At 35.1% G+C, this 25,174-nt stretch overlaps 2 protein-coding genes across 2 annotated transcripts; both read right to left on the reverse strand.

The window, feature by feature from the left end:
* Positions 1-1,433: 1,433 nt before the first annotated feature.
* Positions 1,434-2,006, reverse strand: LOC115879588. Its single transcript, XM_030896482.1, has one exon. It carries the CDS (start codon positions 1,974-1,976, stop codon positions 1,434-1,436), a length of 543 nt encoding a protein of 180 aa, XP_030752342.1. The 5' UTR covers positions 1,977-2,006.
* A 22,098-nt stretch (positions 2,007-24,104) lies between these two features.
* LOC115879589 lies at positions 24,105-25,085 on the reverse strand. Its single transcript, XM_030896483.1, has one exon. The coding sequence runs from the start codon at positions 25,083-25,085 to the stop codon at positions 24,105-24,107; it is 981 nt and encodes a 326-aa protein (XP_030752343.1).
* Between the last annotated feature and the right edge of the window lie 89 nt (positions 25,086-25,174).

A 25,174-nucleotide genomic window follows, 5' to 3' on the forward strand; every position in this document is an offset into this window, starting at 1 on the left:
CTAACTGTGTCCGGGAACCTCTTACACTTGAAAAAAAGTGTGCCATTGCCTTATACAAATTAGCATCTTGTGGGGAATATAGATTGATTGCAAATCAGTTTGGTACCAACAAATGTGTAGTATATAAATGTTTGTACAAATTTTGTGAAGCTGTGATTACAGAATTTAAAAATGAATATTTAAAATTCCCTAATGCAATCGAAGCTGAAGAAATTAAAAATGGTTTTGAAAATATATGTGGGATTCCTGGCATAATAGGTGCTATTGATGGAACACATATACCTATATTACCACCAAAAATTGGATACAGTGATTTTTTAAATCGAAAAGGATGGACATCCTTTAATTTACTTGCCGTTGTGGATAACAAGTATAGGTAGGTAGTTAACAACAATTATTTAGTAATATAAAATTTAATAGTAATTCTAAAGTTCATTACTATTTTTAGATTCCGATATGCGACATGCAAACATCCAGGCAGTACACATGATGCTAAAGTATTAAAAGACTCGAATTTATACAAATATGTTAAACATTTTATTCCAAATGTGACTCAAAGGATCCAAGAAAAAATTATATCATGTTTTATACTAGGGGATCCAGCCTATCCTTTACTACCGTGGTTAATTAAACCATATAAAGGAGTAATTACTCAGGAAGAAGAGTCATTTAATGTATATTTAAGTCGTGGAAAGGTTGTCGTCGAAAATGCATTTGGAAGATTAAAGGCACGTTTCTGTTGTTTATTGAAACGCATTGATATTAATTATGAATTTACACCGAAAGTTGTATATACTTGTTAAATATTACATAATATTATTGAAACAAACAAAGACCAATTTGTACAAAACTGGATTGAAGCTATTGAGGAAGCTGAATTAATGTTTCCTCAACCATCAAGAACTATAACAAGGGAACATGACAACCTTGAAGGAGGTCAAGTACGGGATATTCTCAAGCAATATATGCTTGTATTTCCAATGAGAAAATCAAGATTGGTGTAACTTAAGCTTTGTAAAATATTTATTGTTATAATTAAAAAAACAGTACAAAAATATCATATTTATTTCACATTCTCATTTCTAGGATGAATGAATAAAATAACATTTATTACTGAATTGTGGTTTATTTAAAAAATTAAACTATATAATAAAACATTCTCGATAAAAAAAATTATATTTTTGATTTTTTAACAAGTTTCTCTGAGCTCTCTTCATCACTAGAACTATCTTCAGGAACTGATCTTTTTGGTTGTCGAGGCACAGTTTGAACAAAGTATGGGTTAAAGGGCATGCTGGAGAATTGAATAACGTTTTCAATCATTTTTGAAAATGTTCCCAGCATATTCTTTAAGTCTTCTGAGCGGGCTCTTGCTGCTCTTTCCTGCGATTCTGCCTGATTCTTAAAAAATTCTGTCATTAGGCACATTTGTTTTAATGAAAAAATAAATCATCATACTTGCTCTGGGCAGATCTGGAGGTTCTAATTGGTGTTCTTGATGTCCCTGGCTGTGGCTCTGGGTGTTCTGCCGATCTGCTCTCGGACCTCAGTGAGCTGACGGGACTCTGCAGATAGCCGCCTAACTCCTCATTTGATACATTTTCTTCGACTTCAATGATGTCACTATCGATCCCCCCTAAACTTGAAGAAGGACGGATCCCTAATATATCCTCTAATAAAGTGAAATATTCGCATTCACTTCTATCCATTCCACTGCGGGAATTGTTTTTCACACAGTTGTTGTACTGGGTTTTTAAAGCCTTCCACTTATTTTTTATCTGGTCGGCAGATTTGTTTAGAAACCCCTTCTCAACCATTTTTTTTTCAACTAATTTATAAATCTCTGTGTTTTTGTACCTTTTCCCGTCGAACAAATCCAAGATTTTTTCCTCCCGGAATATTTCCAGCATACATACGATTTCTCTGTTTGTCCAGATATTCCGAGTTAGATTTAACCTCTCTGGATTTAATGCCATAATTTTATTAACAAGTATTCTTTGCGGAAATTAAAACGGTTAGCGACAAAAAAAATCAAACTGAAACTAATTTCGAAATTTCTACTACGCTAGGAAAGTTATAGGCATAGTTATAGGTTATGTAGAAAGTGAAAGAAATTTTGACATGCTTTGCGCGTTGCGCATGTCTCAATTCGATCCGATTAAAATTCGCGTTTTCATGACATTTTCGATATTTCGATCTCGATCCGATCCCAGAAAAAGGCGAATCGATCTTGAAGCTCAAAACGTTTTGAATACCTGTTTTCATGGAGGTTTCAATACCAAAACCATTTTCAAAACGATTTCAATACTCCATGAAAACGTAGTAATTATTATGTGATCTAATATATGGTGATCTACCAAATCCATCTTACATATCAAATTGTTATTTGTTATAATGTGATCTATAATAGACGCTGTAGTTTTTGTGGTTCTTGTTGCATTTTCTAACGTAATAATATTCCGAAACTGGTATCCATTTGCTTTTACCATGTTTTTATAGTCTTCATTTGCTTGTGAGTGCTTCAGTAAGTCTAAGTTTATATCACCTACAAAAATACACATCTTTTTTGTTTTTCAAGGACTTTGTCTATTTCTTTTATAAACATATCACATTTGTTTTGTGGAACTCGATATATTGCATATACTGTAATTTTTTCTTTAACTTAATAGACAGACACTACATTGCAGTCTTGTAAGTTGAAATCTGGTATTTTATTCTGTACGAAGTCTATTCCTATTTTGATATATATTGTTGTTCCTCCACCTCGAGAATCTCTACAGTCATGCACGGCAAAGTATCCTGGAAAATTGAATAATTCCTGTTCATTTGTATAGATCCATGTTTCTGTAAGTATGATAATATGTATAGTGTAATGATATTCGCTTATTATATATTTTAGATCACAGAGTTTATTTCTTATACTTCTAATATTTATGTACAATATATTCAAATCTCCATAGATGGTCGCCATTTCTATATACAGTTTTACATCTTTTTCTTATTTAATTTATACATATTTACAAATTTTCGAAATTATCAATACTTAAGCAAATTACTTTCAACGGGTTTCATCGTTCCTTTTTAGTTAAATCCTGCCATTTGAGGCAAACACTGATTTATATTGCTTTGCCTTTTTAAACTCCCTCACTTTTTTAAATAGTATCTGGTTCTTCTGTGTCAAATCATCATTTAAATATATATTTTTTCTGCCTCCATCCAAGCCACATTCACTTATTTTAATTCCTTTTAATTCCCTTATTCTTTTTATAATTTTTTGTTTAAGTTTTAAATTTTACAATTATCGGTGCATTTTCGTTTTTGTTGATTGGGTATACATCCACAATGTCTTCTTCAGTTAGCTCAACTTTCATAGTTTGAAATACTTTTTCAATTGATATTCTAGGCTCATTGTTTTGTTTCGGTGTACCCACTACGACCAAATTATTTTCTTTTTCCTTTTGTTCTATTGTGTTGCCTTCCAACACATTTACTCTTTGCTGCAGAAATGTCTTTTCATCTCTCAGTTTTTTAATTTCGACCAACATTTCGTCCATTTTGTTCCTTTGTTCCTCAAATTTCCTCTGTACTGTCTGTCGGCGATCCTGTTGGCCAAAACAACAAAAGGGGCCAGAATGAGGGCACTATGAATCAATACAGCCGTAGCTACTGACTAGGCTTAGAAATGGGAGCAAAGCAGCATGGGGCTTACGCTGTATCCATACTGTGACAATATGGGGACACTACCCGTACCTTGGAACACTACTAGGACCTTGGATAATGTCCGTAACTTGGACCATAACCTTGGACACAGTCCGTCCATAAGACCCTAAAAATACGAAACTCTTGTTTAAAATCAAACAAGGTCTAATAAACAAAATGAACCTACGTCGAATTACTTCCGAGAGCTCACTAAATAATAAAGAACCTGTCCTTTCTTCCATGTGACATTCTGGAGGACAAAAGAAAAGGGACGCCAACGTGCCAGCAAAATACAAATACAAGTTAGGTTGGGGCATCCGTAACTCTACCCTAAAAATACGCAGTAATAATAACGAATCAAAAAAGATAATATCTCATTTTTACCTGTAACATCGAAATAGCAGCTGATTCAAATTATACAGCAAGATTTTTATAATTGCAGTTTCTCGAAGCAAGGATTTTTGATGGTGACAGTAGGACGGTCAAAGCCAAGTGAAGTTAAGCACGGAGAGGCGCCTTGAAGCGATGTTGACAGCGCTCCACAGAACAGTGAAACGATAGCAGGGTTGCTGACTAGAGAACGTAAAAATTACGCGAAGCGCGTCAAATAAAATATCCGGCCTGAACGAGAGGGAATCCGGTGATGATAGGCCAGACATCATATATTATATATAAAAAAGACATGTAACGAACTAAAAACGTTACAAGCTTAAGAAATTGCGGTGTTGTAAAATGTTTTAAAAATTCAAAGAAATATTCTCCCTTGAATAGTTAGCATTTAAGTACAAGTATTAACGTACTAACTTACATAATTACAGCTTTTAACAAAGCTTTAATAACAATGAAACAAGAATGCCAGTCTGAACTTAGTTTCCGATATGAAGATTCTTTCTCTTTTAATGCGTCACAGTATAATTTTGCTTTTGCTGGATCTTCTCTTGAATTTTTTATTAATTTAGATACACTTGTTTTACCTTCTTGTCTATATCGCATCTGGGCTGCATAAGCTAATTCTTAAGAAGAACTACAACACTACATTGTTCAAATTCGGTTTGTTTCCTACCCTTATTACCAGGTTTCTTTGTAAAGCTTAATTTTACAAAGAGCCAAGAGGTATTGTTTTCTACAAATCTACTTCTAATTCTTTGAGCTGATTCCCATCTTGGTTTGGTTTGGTTTGGTTTAAAACTACTAAAAAATCTGTAAAGGTTGACTTTACTTTCTTTGGACAAATTCTTAAACCCGTCATTTCAGATATTTTGAACTGAAGCTCAACATATTTATTGTAAATATTCTTTTCATTAGCACTTTGAAATATTTCGAAGAGTTCGCCGTGCCTTAATACCAAGATGTGTTTAAGTTTCGTCTAAAAAAGTAGAAAGGAGAACCTATAAGAATATTACACACACCTTGTAACGATGTTACTTAATTTATGTGACAATTAATTTGTAGTGATTAAATTAATTAGCTTTTAATTATCAAATTATTTGTAAAATAATTAATTTGTTAAAAGCAAGTAGTAGAGTCTTGGTTCGTATCTATCGATACTCGCGGGGATACGGCGCGCACCGTTGTCCCCACTGTGTGCTGCTTTTCCCACTCCTGTAGACCAGAGCAGTTCCGTTAGAAAATCAAAAGTCGTCAGTTGCTTGGTACCCATAAAGTAACATCAAATAGAGTGACATCTAACCATAATCAATTTGAATAATTGTTGCATGTAGCGCCGCCAATGGATGGGCTCGGAACTAAAGTGTTCTAGCGGCACATTCAAATTAACGAATATTAAAAATTTTCTGAATTTTAAAGTTTAGCTTATTTGTTGACATATAAAATAAGCTAATTCATTAATTCATACATTGTTCCTATTAATAAATAGATCAAAATTGTATGAAATAATGCGTTAGCATATTTATATGTCAACAAACAAAACATAAGGAAGGAAATAAACTTAACAACTGTGTAATATATTTTAGTAATGGTGTGGATCCGGTGGCTGACCTTGAAACGAGTTTCTGCATTTTTATACATAAATAACCAGTATTTACAAAAATACAATTTAGAAATTTTATTTTTAGTACATAATACAATTATCGGAGAATCATTTTCTAAGTTTTCTGTACCTATTTTGTTTTTTTTGTAAATTTGTTAAGGGCCATTAATTTTATTGATCAACTAATTTTAAATCAGAAACTTTATGTAAAGCTTTCTGAAATTTTAGTGTCTTTGCCAGTCGCTATTAGGTTAACTTTTCGACCCCAAAAATAAATACAACATTTGATAGTTAATTGTGTAATTTTTTTTTGGCAAATTCAGGATGTTGATTACAGCATAAAGATTTTGTATGAATGTTTTTAATTGTATTATGTAATACCAATGATATATTTTACTATTACAAACCCTTGGTAAGCATAAAATATGTGGCTCAACATTTGTGCCACAGTATATGTAAATAATTTTGAAGGAATTTGTAGACATGACTGTTCATATCTTCTTGCAATAATAAAATCAATGTCCTCGTCTGACACATTGCCGCTTATAACATGTAAGCAAATTGGACATGATGTATGTTTTTTCAATTTTCTGACTAAATATCCCGATATGTATCTTAAAATACAACGGGATATTTTTGTCTTCCTAGTTAATAACGAGGGCGGTAATATTTGTATATTTTCATTATTTAATTCTGAAATCACAGATACATCATGTTCAGTTTCACCCAATAAAAAAGATTTAAAATTACTTAATGATCCTTCAGATTTGTCATCTTCACAATTGGAATGTGGCGAATGTGACGCCATAAAATTATTTATAATCAATGACTTAAATGATTTTTGAAAATGACAAACTGAAGGATTAGTATTTCTTATACCGTGACTGCGAATTAACGAGAAAAAATTTTCTAAACAGTCCTGATTCAAATCTCTTAAACATATGTATGCATTCGGTAATTTAGAAAGAACTTTCTTTTTTAAATTTATGAAACCTTGTAATGTAAAAATTAAATTTTTTATAGAAGGAACTATAACAAACTTTTTGTTCTTTTCATCGTAAAACTTCATGGTCCTTAAAACATCAATGCTTTGTAGCCAAAATGTTTCATGATCTGAATTCATCTTTAAGGATCCTTTTATCGGTTTGCTTTTTGAGGCCATTTTTGTATGGCTGTTACAGCTATCAAAGAGCTTGTCCATAAATAAAATAAATGATGATATATCCAGGGCTTCTTGTGGGATGTCAGATATTCCTAGAAAAATAAATATGATTACATAAGGAATATGTGTTTAGGCACTGCCAACTTACCCCATTTTGCGATTTTTTCCAAGAGACTGCCCACTTGATAACTAAATACTTGTGTACAATTCTTCACCTTCATTTTATTAATTTTGCCTGGAATGATGTGCTCGTCTGTCAGTTTACTACATATTCTATTCTCTTCTTGAATATCCAGATGATAGAATTTGATTAAATGTTCCCATTTTGCAATACATTTCTTTTCAGCCTTATAATAATGTAGGTCTTTTGTCAATAGATTATTTCTAATTCCTTTAAAAAGATGTGGAATGTCGTAGAGTGGAATGATTTCCTTATTATTCACAAAAAATCCATGTGATTCTATTGTGCTTTCTTTTAACAAATAATTTATTGCTGCCTGATTTGTAGCCCCCTGGTCACAAATTGTACAATAACTTGAAGGCCTATATTAGGTCCGTTGGAAAAGGTGAAAACAATCGGTTGCTTCCAGTATTTAAATATTCCTTTAATCATAAATACATTAGCATGGTCAGCTAAAGAGGCACATCTGTAGTTACCGTCCTCCACCAGTCCATCAATACAGTCATATTTTATATTGTACTGTAAGTTTGTACTTAGTGATATTTCATCAAATATTAACGAGCAGTATTTCTCTTTAGGTGACATTTTTCTTACAGACCTTTGTAATGTTTTGAATAGATTTTCATTCACTCCTGCAGTGAACGGTAAACGATTTAATAATTTTGTCAGTGTTCCTCTTGTAGGTAAAGCAAATATTTTTGACAATAATTTGTATGCTCTTCCACTTGATTTAAAAATGTAAGTGCCAGTATTTTTCCTCTAATGTATATCTTCTGGCTTTTGGAAGCAAAGTTTGATTTCGAATTTGACATGAAATAAATCTGTAAGTGTGGTCATTCACTTTCTCCATAATTTCAGGCATGTGATGCCTAGCTGAGAACTTTTCAGCAGCAGCTAACCTTTGTTGATATGATGTAATCCTTCTTTGTGAATTGCAAATTTTTGCTGACATATTAATAATTCTTTTATACATGTGTTTGGCTTTTGGTGTCAAATCTACTTGTCTTGTAACACCTACTTGTTTTAATATTGATGTATATGGCCTTCCACCTACAACAATCAATATTTAGGACTCAATCCAGACACTAAAACTCAGTTGCAAAGTTTCTATATAATATACTATATACGTATACAGTATCAGATAAATTCTCCATCTTATAGGACTTTTCTCGATTTATCCCATTTAAATTAACCTGTTTCTCTCAAGTATCTTATATTTTTTATATTATCTTATTATTAGTGGAATTTTGAAAAACTTAATTTGAAAAATGTTTCTTTTTTGATTTTATTATCACCTCTTCCGTAGCATTAAATTAAATAAATGTTGTGTTTCTTTAACATTTTAAAACAGCAAAAAATATGACGTTCATTAAAATTCTATCAATAACAATCTATCAAAGAATGAAAACGAAATTATATTACCATAGAAATGCATTTTGATTTTTAGGACTTGAAAAAATTGAACTATATTTTCATATTTTTTTTTATTTTCACTAAAACAGTCTGGAAATTTGAAAAAGTATAACGGGATTAACTATTTTAGAACAGGCAAACATTTTTGCAAAAGAATGCATTATATTATATTACTTTAAATGCCAAACCTGTCAGATACCCAAGAGCAACAGGTTAGATTTTAATGTAACAACAAATTTATTTCCAAGTAAAAACTAAGCCAAAAAAAAATTGCACCTAAGGCAAAAAAAATTAAATCCCATATGATGCGGATATTAGAATACAAGGGCATACGGCCGCTGCTGATACATATAAGTATACCTAAAGAATCATATACATGTAAAAATATAAGAAATGCACATGCTTACGTAAACGTTTATGTGTTTGTAGTCTGTGCCCTTGTTCTCTATTATCTGACACTATACAGGCTGTTCCAAAAAACATGTGCCATCCCTCATGGGGAGATTCCTCATGTAAAATTATATTTATATAATAGAATTTAATAATAAACTAGATTAAATATATCGCTCTTGCGCGTGCAAAAGGAGACAAACCGAATATTAAAATAAAACTTTTAAAAGGGCCTACACTAAAAAAAATGGCAGGATCCGACTTCGGAAACCTATGCCGTTTAGGCTTTCCATTAATACATCCAGGAACAGAACACTTTTTCGCAGACATTATTAATTAAGAGTATATAACTTAATATATTAAAGAAAGCAAAGAAAATACCTCGGAAAACACGCTAGCACACCCAACAACGCTTAGCCGATAAATAACGAAAAGCGGATGAAAAATGAAAATGTCAAGATGGCGTCCTGGCCATGCCCTCGCTTGTCGTTGCCGTCAGCTGTCAACTGTCAACTGTCACGTCACTTGTCATTCCTGTCGGAATAAATCGCGACAGTAGCGACCCAAGTGGCTGGACTAGTCTCTAAACATTATTTGACAGCTGCCCATTGATGAAATTACTCTATTTGGTGTTACTTTATGTTGGTACATGGTTTGGCGTATAGACGACAGCTCCGCTCTGCTCCTCCGAAGGTAAAAGCTCGACAGAAAGCCTTGCTTTCTAGAAAGTGCTCACCCGACTACTCCCCGCACTATCCGTAAAATCCTGCCATCCTGTCTTGCGCAGTGTCTGTTCTAATGTAGTGCTACGCCACGTTGTTCATCAAGTGAAGCTTGTCGTTTAAAAACTTTCCTTTCAGTTTTCCTCGCTCAATCACGTGAACGTGTGTCTTAGCCAACGCCTTCGGAAAAGCGGTGAGCGGCTTTACATTAAATTGTGAAAGGCCGTTCTCTGCCTTTCAAAAGGTGGTTGACTATGAAGAGCAGTAGGTAGCGTCCTCTGGTCAGTATTTTCACAAGTACTGTCGGGAGGCGTTTCCTGTGCCTAATCCATCCGTGATTGAAGGGAAAGGGCGAAAAACCTACAATTTTGACCGTGGGGTGCTGTTTTCACGTACGGCTGGATTGCGGGCTAGTGAACAAACGAAAGACAAGTTTCTTCTCCAGGTTAAGATAGGGTTTAACTAGTAACTTTTTGATTCCGCGATCTTGCCAAGCCTGCGCTACCCGACAGCCGTCAGGAGGCCGCCTGTCGTCTTCGTCCCGGTGCGCATGCGGTGCCCGATTTTCTTTTAGAAAGTAACCAGACACTGCGTAGCCCACTGAAGCGCTGTGTTGGGACCGGACGTCTTTCGAAAGTTAACACATGCGCAGTACATTCTCCAACCGCAAACACTAGGGTGAGCCATCCACCTGTCGCCTCCATTGCAGGGCCGCGCATGCGCCCTTGGTTAGAAAACAGAAAGTCTCGCGCTTGCGTAGAATCTTGCTCCGCGCCATTTTGCGCGAAACCTCTGAGTCAAGACTTTACGGCTGCTTCTCAACCAATTTGAGTTCAATAAAGATTGTTTATATTATCTTAATTTAAACTGATTGTTTTATTTTGACTTTACCTGCACCCCTTCAGACCTGGAGTCTCCACTGTTTAAAGGCTACCCGTACTGGCAAACGTGGACCTCTACCACTATAAATAACAGAGGTGGCGCCCGAGATATCTAGATTTACCACCGGGCGTCAATAAGGCTATTTTTTACAGAACCAAAGAAATAGCCTTAGCACCTTTATAAGAATTAATTTATTAGTTGGATAAAAGAGGCAAAATCAATTTTTAGTTGTAACACTAAAAAGTATTTACAAAGAAAGGTGCAAATATGTGCAAGATTTTTTTTGCACAGCCGTTACAAGAAGGCATTGGTGTATTTAAAAAAAAATATTCGATACTAAGATCTACAACGGAATATAAACAAAAAGCTTGTCGAAAAACCGCTGGCAACAGGAAAGCGCCTATTGTTTTTTCGCTGCTTCTAGCTTCCATCAAAATTAATAAAAATAATATATAAATACGTGAAGACTAACAACTTACCTGCCATATTATTATTCATAAAGAATCAAAACCAAAAAACTTAAAACAGGCGGAGTATTTAAAAAAATAAATTGCCAAAAATAATTTCTATCACGTGTATAAAACTTTCTGCTACTTTAACAACTGCTGTCAGTGAATCGACGTCATGGCCAACTAATTGTATGGAGTATTAGGTTTACTGTAAGCGTCATCTTATTTCGAAATATTAAATAATAAAAATATTAATTATTGCCATGTTTTCGTAAAAATTAACCAGTGTGCGACGCGACGTTGCAACTATGGTTAGGTACTTATATGCAACTCTAAATAAAGTTGGAAATTGTACCTTTAAGTCGTTCCAAATGTCTAACGGGTTTTCATTTAATCTACCTACAGGACTTTTTAAATAGACTGATATTTCATCGGACAAATTATCGTCCGATCTAGTATTTTTCCAGTTTTTATGAACTAATTTGTGATGGTCACTCCAAAGACTAAAGGTGTCCTCCGCTCTATCAGAGCTATCCGAGTGCGAATTTGATCCATTTAGACTATCTCCAGCGTTTTCTTGGGAAATAATATTTTGAACAATTTCTTTTATTTTTTGAACTGCATTGGCGCAGGCAATAGGATCTGCAAAATGAAGTTTTTTAAACCTGGGATCGAGTATCGTTGCAATAGCCAGTGGCAAAACATATATTCGATTTTTCCCATTCTCTTACTTAATTCCCTCAACTTCTTTGGCAACGAGTTCTTCTACAGAAATAGATTTTATTTTTGACACTATACAATGGACTAGAGGAATAATTTTACTTCTAGTAGTATAGTGATCTCCTGAGACCTCTCTGGTAGCAGCTTCAAATGGACGTAGCAGTGGAAGTATTGATGAAATTATAGTTATTTCTAAGCCAGTTAACATTGGAGGTGCACTTTTGTGACGATTAACAATTTGAAATCCTTCGTTATCTACAATACTGAACGGCTATCCTTGCAAATCACGTATAAAATGCTAGTATTAATTCTTTTTGTTTTATTTCCGGTTGAAGTAAAAGAAAACATTTCATGAAATGCTGAGGTAATTGGTCTCTGTCCTTCAATGGTATTTCTGTATCGGGCTGGGGCTCCACTTTTTTAGTAAGTACAGGAGTTTCCATTTCCATTGGTGCGTCTAACTCGCCAAAAATTATAGGAGTATCTTCTGGAAGTATAGGAGACTTGGAAGTAGAGGGAGAAGAACTAGAACTAGTATCTGGTTGCTGTCCTACTTGTAGGTTTAGGAGTCTTAGTCTTAGCTTCCGTACTTAGTTGTAAGAAAACAGCTTTATGAAAGTTTCGAATGTGGCCCATCGTATTGCCAGCGGTCTTAATAATGTTTTGACAAATATTATATTTAGCAGTTTTGTCGTTAATTTTATTAAAATAATTCCAAGCGGAACTCTTTCTATACGGCACCATATTGAAATCTGTAAAAACAAAAATGTTTTATTAATAACACAAAAATATTCAGAAATGTGTAGTGTAAACGTGTAAGCGGTCGAACGGCGTCGGCCGCTTACAAAGAGAAAAAAAATGTTTCAACTCGCCACTCGATAATATCGATCAAAATAACGCTTAAATTAAATACTTTACAAAGCTAAAATAATCTATTTTCGTTGTACAATCGCTTAAATAAATGTACACAATATTTGAGCTGATTAAAGTCACATAAGAAATGATAATTAGCAAAAATAAGACTTACCCAATTAATCGGAAATTGACGAATATGGACTGCTTCTCATCCGTTTCGAAGGACCAAATGTAATTTTAATAACTTTTATTGATGTACAATATGTATGTTTAACAGGGTTTTTCCCTTGAAGAGAAAAAAAACGCTTATTTTGAGTCTTGCCGAAGCTTGACCGATTATGAGATTACCTTTTCCTTTTTCGCACGTTCAGAGGCCCCCCGCATGCCCCCCTCTCACTCCTTATACTTCCCTCCTGCTCCCAACTCATCTCTACTCTGTCGTTTCGGGTGCCCATCCCTAGTCTGCTCAAGCGCCATCTGTTGTTGTGTGGCGATAAAATTGGAGAATTGGTCAGTATTGTGAAATGCCGACAAGGCCTTAAATACCATGGGTCAAGCTTCGGTAAGACTCAATATAAGCGTTTTTTTCTCTTCAAGGGAAAAACGCTTCTATTTTATGTCTGTGCCTTCGCTTGACCTTAACAAAATAAAATATAAAAAGGAGATCTTAAAGCAAAACAAGGAAACAACATATTGTAATTTAACGTTCACAGACTAAGAATATCTGTATCGATACAGTCTGCCTTCTTAGGAACCGATAAGGTAAAATTGCTAGCTATTTAAAGGAACAAACTCATTTATTAGGTGGTCAACTTTCTCCAAAGAAGGGCTTAAAGCCTGGTCACCAGTTAATTCCTTAAAATAAAACTTAAGGAAATTCTTCTCACTCCTCAACAAGACAAGACTTCATCAATTGGCGTATTAAATGCTATTATTTTAGAACCAACGGCCGATCTAAAAGATCCTGGAAGACTTTACTTACCTGGAAGACTTACTTCTTTTAAGACTGTACGGACCCAGCCCGCAACAACTGACCTGGTAGTAATAAATAAGGATGAAGGTATCTCAGAGTTTCTTTTGAATTTAGATATCTCTAACAACTTTTTTAACCAGTGACATACATCAAGATTTAAATCGTTATTTCTTAAAATCTTCCAAACCAACCGGATTGTCTAAAAACAGCTTTATCTGTTTTAGAGCCAAAAACAGGCCAAAAAACAGTATAGTCAGGTGTAAAAACCAGATGCTCATCATCAATGCGTAAAAGAGTTAGGTCATGGATCCCCCTACCAGACACTAGTAAAAGGAGAACCGCTAAATGCCTTGAAATCTGAAATAGGCTATCAGCTTTTGGAGTATTTGAACTTTTGGAGTGTTTGAACGACGGAGTGTTAGTTAGCGATTTGTTATCTAAGACAATATTCGCATCCCAAATAGCAATACTGTGTTGGTTAATATTTTCCTTTCTCAGGGTTAGCGAAAGTGCATATAACTGACTTATTTACTAAGACACTTTTAAACGATAAATTCCTAACACGAAACAAAAAACTTAAATACCGCGCTACTTTCCGAGGAGAGGGGTCATTAAACGAAATCTTATTGGAAGCAGCCCATTCACGCCAGTTTTTCCAGGGGCGACTATAGGTTTTCAGAGTAGAATCTCTCCATGAGGATTGCAAAAGATCAATGTCCGCTTCATTCCAATCCTTCACAATATTGCCCCACCCCGAACCTTCCAAGCCTCCAAACACCGTGCCTGAGTTTCTGGTAATGGCCTTCAATGCCCGGGCTTGAAGATCCGCTCTCCAAAAAACCTTCTCCCAACACGGAGTTATTACTATATAAACTCCCTTGGCTCTGTTTAGGTGTTGCAAGACTCTGGGTATTATTTGTTGTGTAGGCTCCCGTAAATGCCAATCCGGCAGCTTCCCTTGTCTGGACTAGCAATCCGGGACTGAGTTGTATATGCCTGGGATGTATTGAGCAGACAGCTGAATGTTGTGGCGATTTGTTAGATTGAGCAAAGATTTTGTTTGTAACAGAAGACTGGCCGACATTGCCCCCCTTCTTTCCTTACAAAATATATTACAGTTTTGTTGTCCGCTAATATGATGATTGCCTTGTTCCGCAGGAGACGAACATTTTTCCTTTTACCCATGCACTTTGTTGCTTCGTCCAACGGCCTGACAAAAGAATGCCCCCCAGTTGCGCCCACCAACCAGTGTCCGACGCGTCGGTCGCCAGATGAACGTCTATATTTTTCTGAAAAATTGACGAGCTTAGATGAACGGACTGAATCCACCAATGAATGTCCCTGAGAGCTGACAAGCTTATTTGGAAAGGTTGATCGGGACGTTCTTCTGACAGGCGAGCATCTGCATTTCCCTGCAATGCAAGCGACCTAGAGGAACTACAAAGGCGCAAAAATTCAGACTGACCAAAATGCTTTTTGCCTCCCTCCAAGACCATATCTTTTTGTGTAGGAGATTTTCCAACTTTCTGGTTAAAACAGCTTGCTTTTTTTGAGAAATACGTTTTATATTTTTTGTGGGGTTTCAAATTATGCCCAAATATTCCAGTTCCTTCCCTGGACAGATTAATGATTTTTCGAAATTTATTGACCAACCCAGAAAGCTGAAAACTTCTAACGCCATTGATGCCTGAATTCTTAATATATAGCGATTTTGGTTTGCTATCAAGAAATCGTCTAAATAAACAATAATTCTTAATCCCATATTTCTTAGATAACTGGCAATCCAGTTCGTGTCTTTGAGAACGTTTCCGGGGCCGAGGACAGACCGAACGGAAGACAAGTCATACAATAAAGGATTTCGTTGTAAAAAAGAGCTAGAAACTTTTGGTGGGACTTTTTATTGGCACGTGGAAGTAGGCCTGAAAAATGTCTGTCTTTATTAGAAAATCGCCCTTCTGAAGAAATTGGAGGATTTTGAAATGATTTAATAACCGAAAATGTTTGGGAGATAGGTACTCGCTGTGACGCTTTAAGTTGAAGATCAGACGACAAGACCCATCTGTTTTTGGGACCAAAAACATGTTTGGAAGAAAGCCGGACTGGAAAGTAACCTCTTATTACCTTTGACTTTAGCATTGACTTTATCTCCAAACCCATTCTTATTGATGGATTTGTACGAAATTTAAAACACATCTCTTTTGAGAGGGGAATCAAGGGAGGACGGCGAACGAAGGGAATTGCATAACCCGATATTATTTTTATTATTGATAATGGGGCCCCTAACAATTTCCAACGCTCTTCGAAATCCCAGAGTTGACCCGCATAAAAAGGTCTCTTGCACGTGATGTCACTTACGATCTTTACTGGACTGAAAGGATGATTTACAGTTTGGAAACCGAAACCCATCTTTTTGTACCTTTCCTCTAGACGCTGGCTGATTTCGGGAAGAAAGGGTATTACGCACACTAGTTACTCTCAGGTTTTTCTTTAAACGAGGCTCGCTAGCATTGAAAGCTGTGAGGTAATTTTCTTTTTAAACCTTGAGATTTATTAAAACCAAACTCCTTTTTGGCTAGGTCCAGCTTCTCCTCTTCAAAGAGATGAGTAGCAGAAAAATCAGTAGCATCGGGGTCAAATGCCTTGGCGATGCCTACAGTTGGCAATGCGAAACGGATTTTATTCAATAACAAGAGATCATTAACATGCCTCCACTTAAACTTGACGATTTAGATAAAGTCCAGGTTTTTCATGCCTCTGGAAGAACCTGTTCGGCTAATTTCTTAAGCCTTGACAAAATGATGTTATCCTCGTCATCTTCCACATCTTGGACAAATAATTCTCCTGAAAAAACTATTTTTGGTTAGGACTTCTGAACGCCACGAAATATAAAGCGTACTGGCCAATATTCCGATCTTATCGGCACACAACAACAGATGGCGCTTGAGCAGACTAAGGATGGGCACCCGAAACGATAGAGTAGAGATGAGCTGGGAGCAGGTATAGGTATATTACCTTCGGACTTTTTGCAGCCATTGCACAAAAATGTCTCTGAACTGGTTGAAGGACTCGAAACCATAACCTCAGAATTCGTCTCTGTTTCAGGTACCTACATGATTCCTGGCAAACTTGACCGGTGCAACCTTTTTTTTTGAATGTTTACATCACAGTTCAGTAACTGCTGAAAAAAAGTTGACTATCTCTGTTACGTAAAAAATGTTTTTCTCGTTCGGGATACCGTGTCGTATAAACCGAGCCACCCTGTATATAGAACCTCAGCTAAGGCTTCAAACAAAAAAATAAATGAGATCTTTAAAAATAACGGAGACAAAAAAGAGGGCTTCTCTGAGGAACGCCTGTATATGCTTACAGAATTCTCAGTGGTAATGGCGCCTTCCTTTTCTACAGTGTAGCCCATAAGTTGATGAATTTCCTGAATAAAAGGTAAAATACAAATTAGGTAGGTAATTATTGTTTTTAGTAAAATACCTTATTCATAGGATTTCTAATGGACTCAAGCTTGTTTTGGGGATTTGGTGGCGGACAAGAGGTAGCTCCTCTGAGGAGCTTTCCTCAAAATCGCTGTTATATTTTGAGTTGATTTTTCGCTTTCTTTTTTTCTTTGTTCTTTCCATCTCGCACTCTTCACCCTCCGTTTGGGAGACACTTGACTGATTTTGCAGCAAGTTCATTTTCTCAAGTGCACGTTGGCAAATTTCTAAAAATAAAAAAAAATAATTGCTGTTTTTTTCAAATTTAAATTACGAGTATTTACTTGATTTGTATTTTATGGCAATACGACATTTTATATTATTCGCTCCAATATCTTCATGCCTTTCCACTAATTTTCGTTTATATTGTCGGCTTTATAACGAAAAGGCGTAACTCGATTTTTGCTACTTTTCAGGAGAGCAATTTAAAGAAAATCACTTACTTTATTTGGCCAATAAATGTAAAGTCTTTAATTTTTTAATAGTGTTTTTGTATTAACACTTAAACGGAGACATTGAGGAAACGCTCTGAAAATAAATTGAGCGTAAATTCTAATAAATAATTTATTTTTAGTTGTTTAATAGAGATAGGCCTTTTTGTTATAATAATAATAAATTTATTTCCGAACGAATAGTATACATACACCCATGAAAAATAAATTTAAAAATGACGGAAAAGTGTCCTTAATAAGAAAAAACAATACAATATTCACATTATGGAATTACTTACAAGAAAATACAATACATACATACAAGAAAAAATCCGAACATCACCAAAAAATCAGAAACAAATATTTTTAAATACTTTTATTCGCGTTGGATTAGATCAACTGAAAACAAAGACAATTTTCATTCCAGAAGCAAAGATAATAATCAATTAAAATACTCTTATCTAGTTTATTTTAATAATATTGTTTTTATACAAAAATGCATTTTTTTAACTAATATACCGTATGATCGAATAGAAACGGCGTCAGCGATGGCTATGAAATGAAGATCGCTGTCATTTTATATGTAAAATTATATGGGAAATGTCATTGATCGTCATTTCCAAGCCAACTGGACGCCGTTTTTTTTTTCGATCATACGGTACTTTTAGTAATTATTTAGTTAATTGAAGGCATTAATACAGGCCTTACAGGGCATTTAAACTCACGGTCTATTTAATAAAAACCAAACTAAACAAAAATAAAATATGTTTCTTCTTGTTGTTTTTTTTATACAAATAACTACGGAGTAACAGTTTCTGTTTTCCCTGTTCAATGATAACAAGTTCAACTTCCATTCTACGTGTTTATGCTGGATGATGATAGGCACAATAAATAAAATTTTTCAAAAATTGATAGGGATGACAATGCCAATGGCCTGACGATGATAATGAGATGAAAATTATTGTATTTTTCGGGCAAGTTTTTGGTTCGCTAAAATGCTTTTAGAGAAATTATGATTTCGGGAAATTTTCCATTAGGGCAATTTTCGTTTCGTTGGCGTTGTTTTGCTTTTGATCAAAATTTTCCTTTTATTCGGCCATTTATTCTCGGATAATCTGTTGCATACCCGATACAGCTCCTGGCAGATTAACGCTTTAAGTTTACGCATCAAGTATACCACCGACGAAAGTCTGCGTTTAAGATTTTCAATATGTGGTACCCAACTGAGTGTACTATCCAGTGTAATACCCAACAGTTTAGCACTATTCATTTCTATATCCTTAGACCATCTGGAGGAAAAAAATATGTTTTGCGTTTTATCGCGATTCAGTTTCAAGCAATTATGCGTGAACCAAATCTCCGCACGTTTCATCAACCTTTCGTTTTCAGTCAATAGCAGATCCATATTTTTATTTCTACAAGACATTGAACTATCATCTGCAAACGCTCGACACTTATTTGGTATAAGGTAATTAAAAAGGTCATTAATATAAATAATAAAGAGCAGTGGTCCCAGTACAGATTCCCTTTAAAGGCAATGACATAATGTGGAGAGCTAAATTTTGACTTGTTACAATGCTTTTAACAAAGAATTGACAAATCATGTTCATAGAAATATACTCCCCACTACATATGGGCGTAGATATGGGCGCGTGAGTAATTTATGGACTCACGTTCACTCACGCTCAAGGTAACTGAACATTTTTTCACGCACACTCACGCACGTAAAGATATCTATATAACCGTGTCACACACGCTCACGAGTTTTAAAGGTTCTACAGTCATACACATATTCGCTGATTGACGCACGTCGACTCAGAACTCAGTTGTTCCAGAGAGGGTAAATTAAATAAAAAATGAAATGAACATTTAATTCTAACCTAATAAGTATTTTACAAAACTAAAGTAAACTTAAGCATTAAACTCATCCAAGTTTTTGTTTAAAAACAATATTTGGTCTACATTTTTACCGAGAAGCCGCATTCTCCTCTCTTCTAAAATCCGACCCGACGTCGAAAACACCCTGTCGCTGGATGCAGAGCTTGCTGGTATATTTAGGGGAGAGACGGCTAATGGCGCTCACCTAAAAAAAATCTCACAGTCTTAGGAAACTAGAACTACTTTTTTCATTTTGTTTTCGCGAAACATTTGACTTGCATGTATAGTAACAATATTTATTTATGAATTGATATTTAAAACAAATGAACGGCATTGCCCGACTGGGAAGGGCAATTTCAATCATCCTCAAGATCATCCTCAGATGACTCACTTTGTCCTCACTTTCATGTCACTTGACCTCACTTTCAAAAACTCGTTTTTTAGTAGTTTTAACATTGAAAATGTTTCTGTTATCCTATATAACGGAGCCCAAATCGAATTAAAATGCTACATTTGCCACACCATGACGTCATATATACAAGGGTATAGGAAATCTCGACGCAGCGGCGGCAGTCGGCCAGCGCGCGCAAAAACCATTACATCGCTAATTGTTTATTGATATATCTTTATTAGTTTAAAAGCAAAAAATATGGGGTTTGCTTTGATAATCTCTAGTTAGCCTAACACCAAGACATTGTTTAGCAAATTCTAAACGTAACTTTGATTTTAAATTATCAACATTTTTAGAATTATCGAAAAAAAACAAAAAAATCGTCCACATATAACGCTACTAAAGTTAATGATTTTTGTCTCTTTTAATGAATAAACAAGCTTCCTGTTGTGAATGTTTATAACCAATTTTTGACAAAACTTCATTCATTTTGCATTCCAAGCTCTGGACGCCTGTTTTAGCCCATAAACAGCCTTCTTTAAACGGTATACCTTATTCGAGGTATGACTACCTGGGTACAAGTGTCGACTGCACCGCGGATTATTGTTCAGAAATATAAAGATTCCCATTGAAAAGGCCCGTGCATCTTTGTGAAGATTAAGAAGCTGCTCTGTAGCCGCGATTTGAGCCTAGATCTGAGAACTCGTATGCTCAAATGTTATGTATACCCAGTCCTTTTGTATGGTATGGAAGCTTGGACCCTCAACGAGCTTTGCGAGCGGAAACTGGAGGCCTTCGAGATGTAGACATACCGTAGGATGTTGAGAATACCATGGACAGAACATGTAACCAACGTGGAGGTTCTGAGAAGAATGAGGAAGGGCTTAGAGATCCTCAAGGAAGTGAAAAAAAGAAAATTGCAATATCTCGGCCACATCATGAGAGGTCCAAGGTATAAGATTTTGCAACTCATAATCCAGGGAAAAATTGTAGGAAAAAGATATGTTGGAAGGAGAAGAATTTAGCTCAGAAACCTGCGAAAATGGTTTAATGTCACGTCATCTGACCTATTTAGGGCCGCAGCTTCCAAGGTCAAAATAGCAATGATGATAGCCAACCTCCGATATGGAGACGGTACATAAAGAAGAAGAAGATAAATGAATTAGTGATTGAACGTAGGTAAAATTATTATACCTACATATTATTATGTAACTTAAAAAAAAGAGGGATAACGGATGGGAAAAGGTAAATAAATAAAAAGTCAAAAATAGAAATTTATTGGCTTTTAAATAAAATTAAATTTCTAGTAGTGAGATAACAGTTGCAAATACATTTAATTAATAAAACCTTGTGATTTTCTAATGGAGTTAAATCATGGTTGATCATATTTTCAAAAATACTGTTTCCAATGGAATAATTTAATACCTTTACTGTTAACATATCCTTATTAATTTTTCTGTTGCTGTTTTGCCTCTCTGCGTAAAAAACATTTCTGTTCTTATACAAATTTCAAGTACCTCAAAACTTGGAAAACTTAAACCTCCCTAGTTTTAAAATTAATTAAAGAATTAAAGAAGTCCTTCTTATCGCCGTAGACTTGTGACAAACAGTGCTCACATTGCAGTTTTCGTCCCAGTTTAAATGAAACAAAACCTGCAATGTAAGTTATTACCTCTAAACAGTAAGGCGATAAGGACAAGGACTCATAATCAAGAGCATAGCTATGCTCATCTAGGAAATTGGAGGCCAGTTATGGAGTTGTGCGGCACTTTCTATACTTTCTAACCAAAATTTACTTTTCTTCAAATCAATACCGTCGAAAAATGGAATGGATTTCGAAAAATCAGGCATAATATTATAATTTGGAATATCCCGTTGTTGATTTTGACGGTCGTTCATCATTTGCAGTATAATGGCATTTTGTTGGATTATAACCTGCATCGTATCTAATACAGTATTTAAATTCACAGGCTCACCCTATCGTGTCTGTGTATTATTACTAATAGGCTATTATTACTAAAATTTTTCAAAATTTGATTCCAGTACAGGATTTGGGCTAATTTCACTATCCTGTTCACTCATACTTCTCATAAAAGAACGTCGGACGATTATCTCACTTCTGAATTTGTTATCTCTTTTACAAAATTCCTTTTGAAATAAATTCAATTTAAATATTTAAACTTCTGACGACTTTATTACTAAAACGTCAATATAATATTATCATCTGTAAACAAACAATCTACTGTTATAGAGATCGATTGTTATATATCTCTAACAACTGTTAACATATCCTTATTAATTTTTCTGGTGCTGTTTTGCTCTCTACGTAAAAACATTTCTGTTTTTTTTTTTAATTTCAAGTACCTCAAAACTTGGAAAACTTAAACCTCCCCTAGTTTTAAAATTAATTAAAGAATTAAAGAAGTCCTTTTGACAAACAATGCTCACATTGCAGTTTTCGTCCGAGTTTAAATGAAACAAAACCTGCAATGTAAGTTATTACCTCTAAACAGTAAGGCGATAAGAACAAGGACTCTTAATCAAGGACTCATAATCATAGCTATGCTCATCTAGGAAATTGCCTAGAGTGGTATCTAGCTCAGTATCATTAACATTTTCTGAACGATTTGCTATGGATTCGTTAATAATTTGTTCAGGAGGTTTGTTTTTTGAACTTACGTTTAGTATGTTAATATCTTCAAGGGGGAAACAACTTCCAGCACCACCTTCTATAATTTCTGAATGTATTAAAAAAAAATTTGTATGCTGCTGTAAACTGCCTACAAGTGGGGTTATTATTGTATCCGCCTTGAGATCGGACTGTTCCAAAAAACAACTCAAGATGGTCTTGATTAAGTTTATAGATGGAATAAATTTTAAATATTCTTTCACAATGTATTCATCATATATACCTAACAAAGCTTTGAGCCCCATTAATAAGCCCACAAAGCCAGATCTTCTTTGAGAATCGAGGACAGGAGTCCCATCAATTAAATTTAAATTATTTATATAATGATCAAATTCATTACTAAATTGTCTAATTTTATTAATATTTTTTTCACATGCAGCCTGTGTATCAAAATCTGAAATTTTATGTGAATTCAAAATATCGAAGGCATTATTAATTAATAAAATAAATTTAACTGTTGGACCACAATTAGCAAATTCTTCAATATGTAGTTTATCTCTACAATAAAGTAATGCGTCTGACACTGAACGGTTTAGCAATTGAGTGGCCAATTTAACTTTCATTTTTTGTTTAAAAAATTATATGGCTCCTCCTAAGTTTGGTTTCAAGGTGCAATCCTTTTTCCTGTAACGTATTTAACTGAACAACAAACTCAAAGTTAATTAATGCATCATCAACATCTATAAACGTTTTCTTTTCACCAAAACACTTTCGAATCAGTTTTGTCATGTGGACTGGATCGGGTATTAAAAAGTATTTACTATTTTCAAAAGTAAAATCAGCCTTAGCGTTAGTTTTAATAAAATGGCAATTTAACAAATTACACATGCTAAAGTTAGTCGCACAACCATCAAAAGTTATATTACTTACAATAATTCCAACGTCTTTTAAAAGGGTAAGCGCCTGCTTAACCAGTGATGTTTTTTTGCTGGCTAGAATTAATCCCTGCAATAAAAAAGTAACCGATTGGGAGTTTCCATGGTTCATTTATGCAAACTATCATGAACACCAAAGCCTCCATAGCTAATTCCATAGAGTTCCCATGCAAACCACTACCACAATTTACATAGCCATAATATTCATGTGCTTTTGTGGTAAACCCTGACTTCGCATTTATTGACGAATACCATTTAGCCAATGTTTTTGGATGGGGTTAGCAATTTTCAAATTTTTGCCGAACATAGTTATACGCTTTCGGAGAGAAAAAATGCAAAATTACTGCAAAAGCTCTTACCGAATGTTCATAAGATTTTTTTACACTATTATTCTGCGTTTTATTTAAAAGTCTTTGAAACATCTTATTTTGTCCAAAATGTTCCAGAATAACATTTTCATGCTCTTCTAACAAAAAGTTCTTTTCTTTTAATACCTTTGTCATTACCTTTTGTTTAGTGACGAACTTCACCGGTATTTTCTCTTGTTGACTAATGATAATGAATAAAACTAACTTTCTAAATATGGACTGTATTTACTAATTGAGGAACTTGTACATTCAACATGGACGCTTAGCTCGGCGGCTGGTGTCGATTCGTATCGCGTAGGAATATAGTGCGCGCGTCAACTGTTCCAACGTTGCCACTGTTGCCACGTATTTTTAAATCCGACCATAACCGCCGGCCTTGAAAGATTAACTTTCAAAACATAAACTACTACAACTAATGGTTTTACAAACAACATATCAATTAACACTAGATATGTAAACATCTTAAATATTGTATAAAAATATATATAGCTAAATTGGAGCGAACATAATAAGATAATTAATTAAGCCTCTGTTGGTTCGCACTAAGCCTATGAGATGGTTTTAGAAGGGTCGACCTCGATTGGAAGAGCGCATAACTTTTGTACCGACCTCTTTATCACTCCGGCACTAGTACGCACACTAACAACTCGCACTAATCCATCCTGTCCTGGGTGAAGCTCGACGATCCGTCCAAGCTTCCAATTCAGCGGTGCGGCGTTTTCTTCCCTCAGAATGACCATAGTGCCCACTTCCAAGTTCTGACAGGACTTCTTCCACTTCATACGTTGCTGTAGAACCGCTAGATACTCTGATGACCACCTTGACCAAAACTGCTGGTACATCTTTTGAATCAAATGGTATTGATCTAGACGATTTGACAACTCTTCTTTCACACATCGTTGTGGGAGTGCGTTTAATGCGTCTCCGATGAGGAAATGACCAGGCGTAAGAGCAAGGAAGTCATTTGGATTAGAGGATAGAGGGGTTAGGGGTCGGGAATTTAGAACCGCCTCTATCTGTGTAAGCACGGTGCTCATGTCTTCAAAAGTTAAAATTGTATTACCTATAACCCGCGCTATATGATGTTTTGCTGATTTAATAGCGGATTCCCAGAGACCTCCGTGATGAGGTGATCGAGGAGGAATATACCGCCAGTCAATGTGGGATTGCTGACAAAATTTATAAAATTCTTTATCTTGTCCCACGGATTTTAAAAAGTTTTCTACTTTTTTCAGCTCGTTATTCGCCCCAACAAAATTAGTTGCATTGTCGGAATACATTCGAGTACATATACCTCGTCTTGACACAAACCTTTTTAGACAATTTAAAAATGAACTACTGCTTAAATCGCCTGCGAGCTCTATATGCACTGCCTTGGTCGACAAGCATACGAATAAGCACATATAACTCTTTATAATAGCGCGATTTCGTAGTTTACCGTCTTTTAGATTGAACGGACCTGCAAAATCGACGCCTGAAACTAGAAAAGGTCTACTAGACCTTACTCGGTCTTCTGGCAGATCAGCCATTTTTTGCTTAATACTGCCAGGCTTGACTCGAAAGCAGGTTACGCATCTCGCTAACATACTTCGAACCACACGTCTTCCGTTTATCGGCC

The sequence above is a fragment of the Sitophilus oryzae genome, unplaced genomic scaffold (assembly GCF_002938485.1).
Source record: "Sitophilus oryzae breed Bouriz unplaced genomic scaffold, Soryzae_2.0 scaffold_1582_pilon_pilon, whole genome shotgun sequence".
Classification (NCBI taxonomy): domain Eukaryota; kingdom Metazoa; phylum Arthropoda; class Insecta; order Coleoptera; family Curculionidae; genus Sitophilus; species Sitophilus oryzae.

Bases quoted from the DNA above. Each gene is read 5' to 3' on its own strand.
- LOC115879588 (XM_030896482.1), bottom strand. From the start codon at position 1,976: ATGGCATTAAATCCAGAGAGGTTAAATCTAACTCGGAATATCTGGACA.
- LOC115879589 (XM_030896483.1), bottom strand. From the start codon at position 25,085: ATGGCTGATCTGCCAGAAGACCGAGTAAGGTCTAGTAGACCTTTTCTA.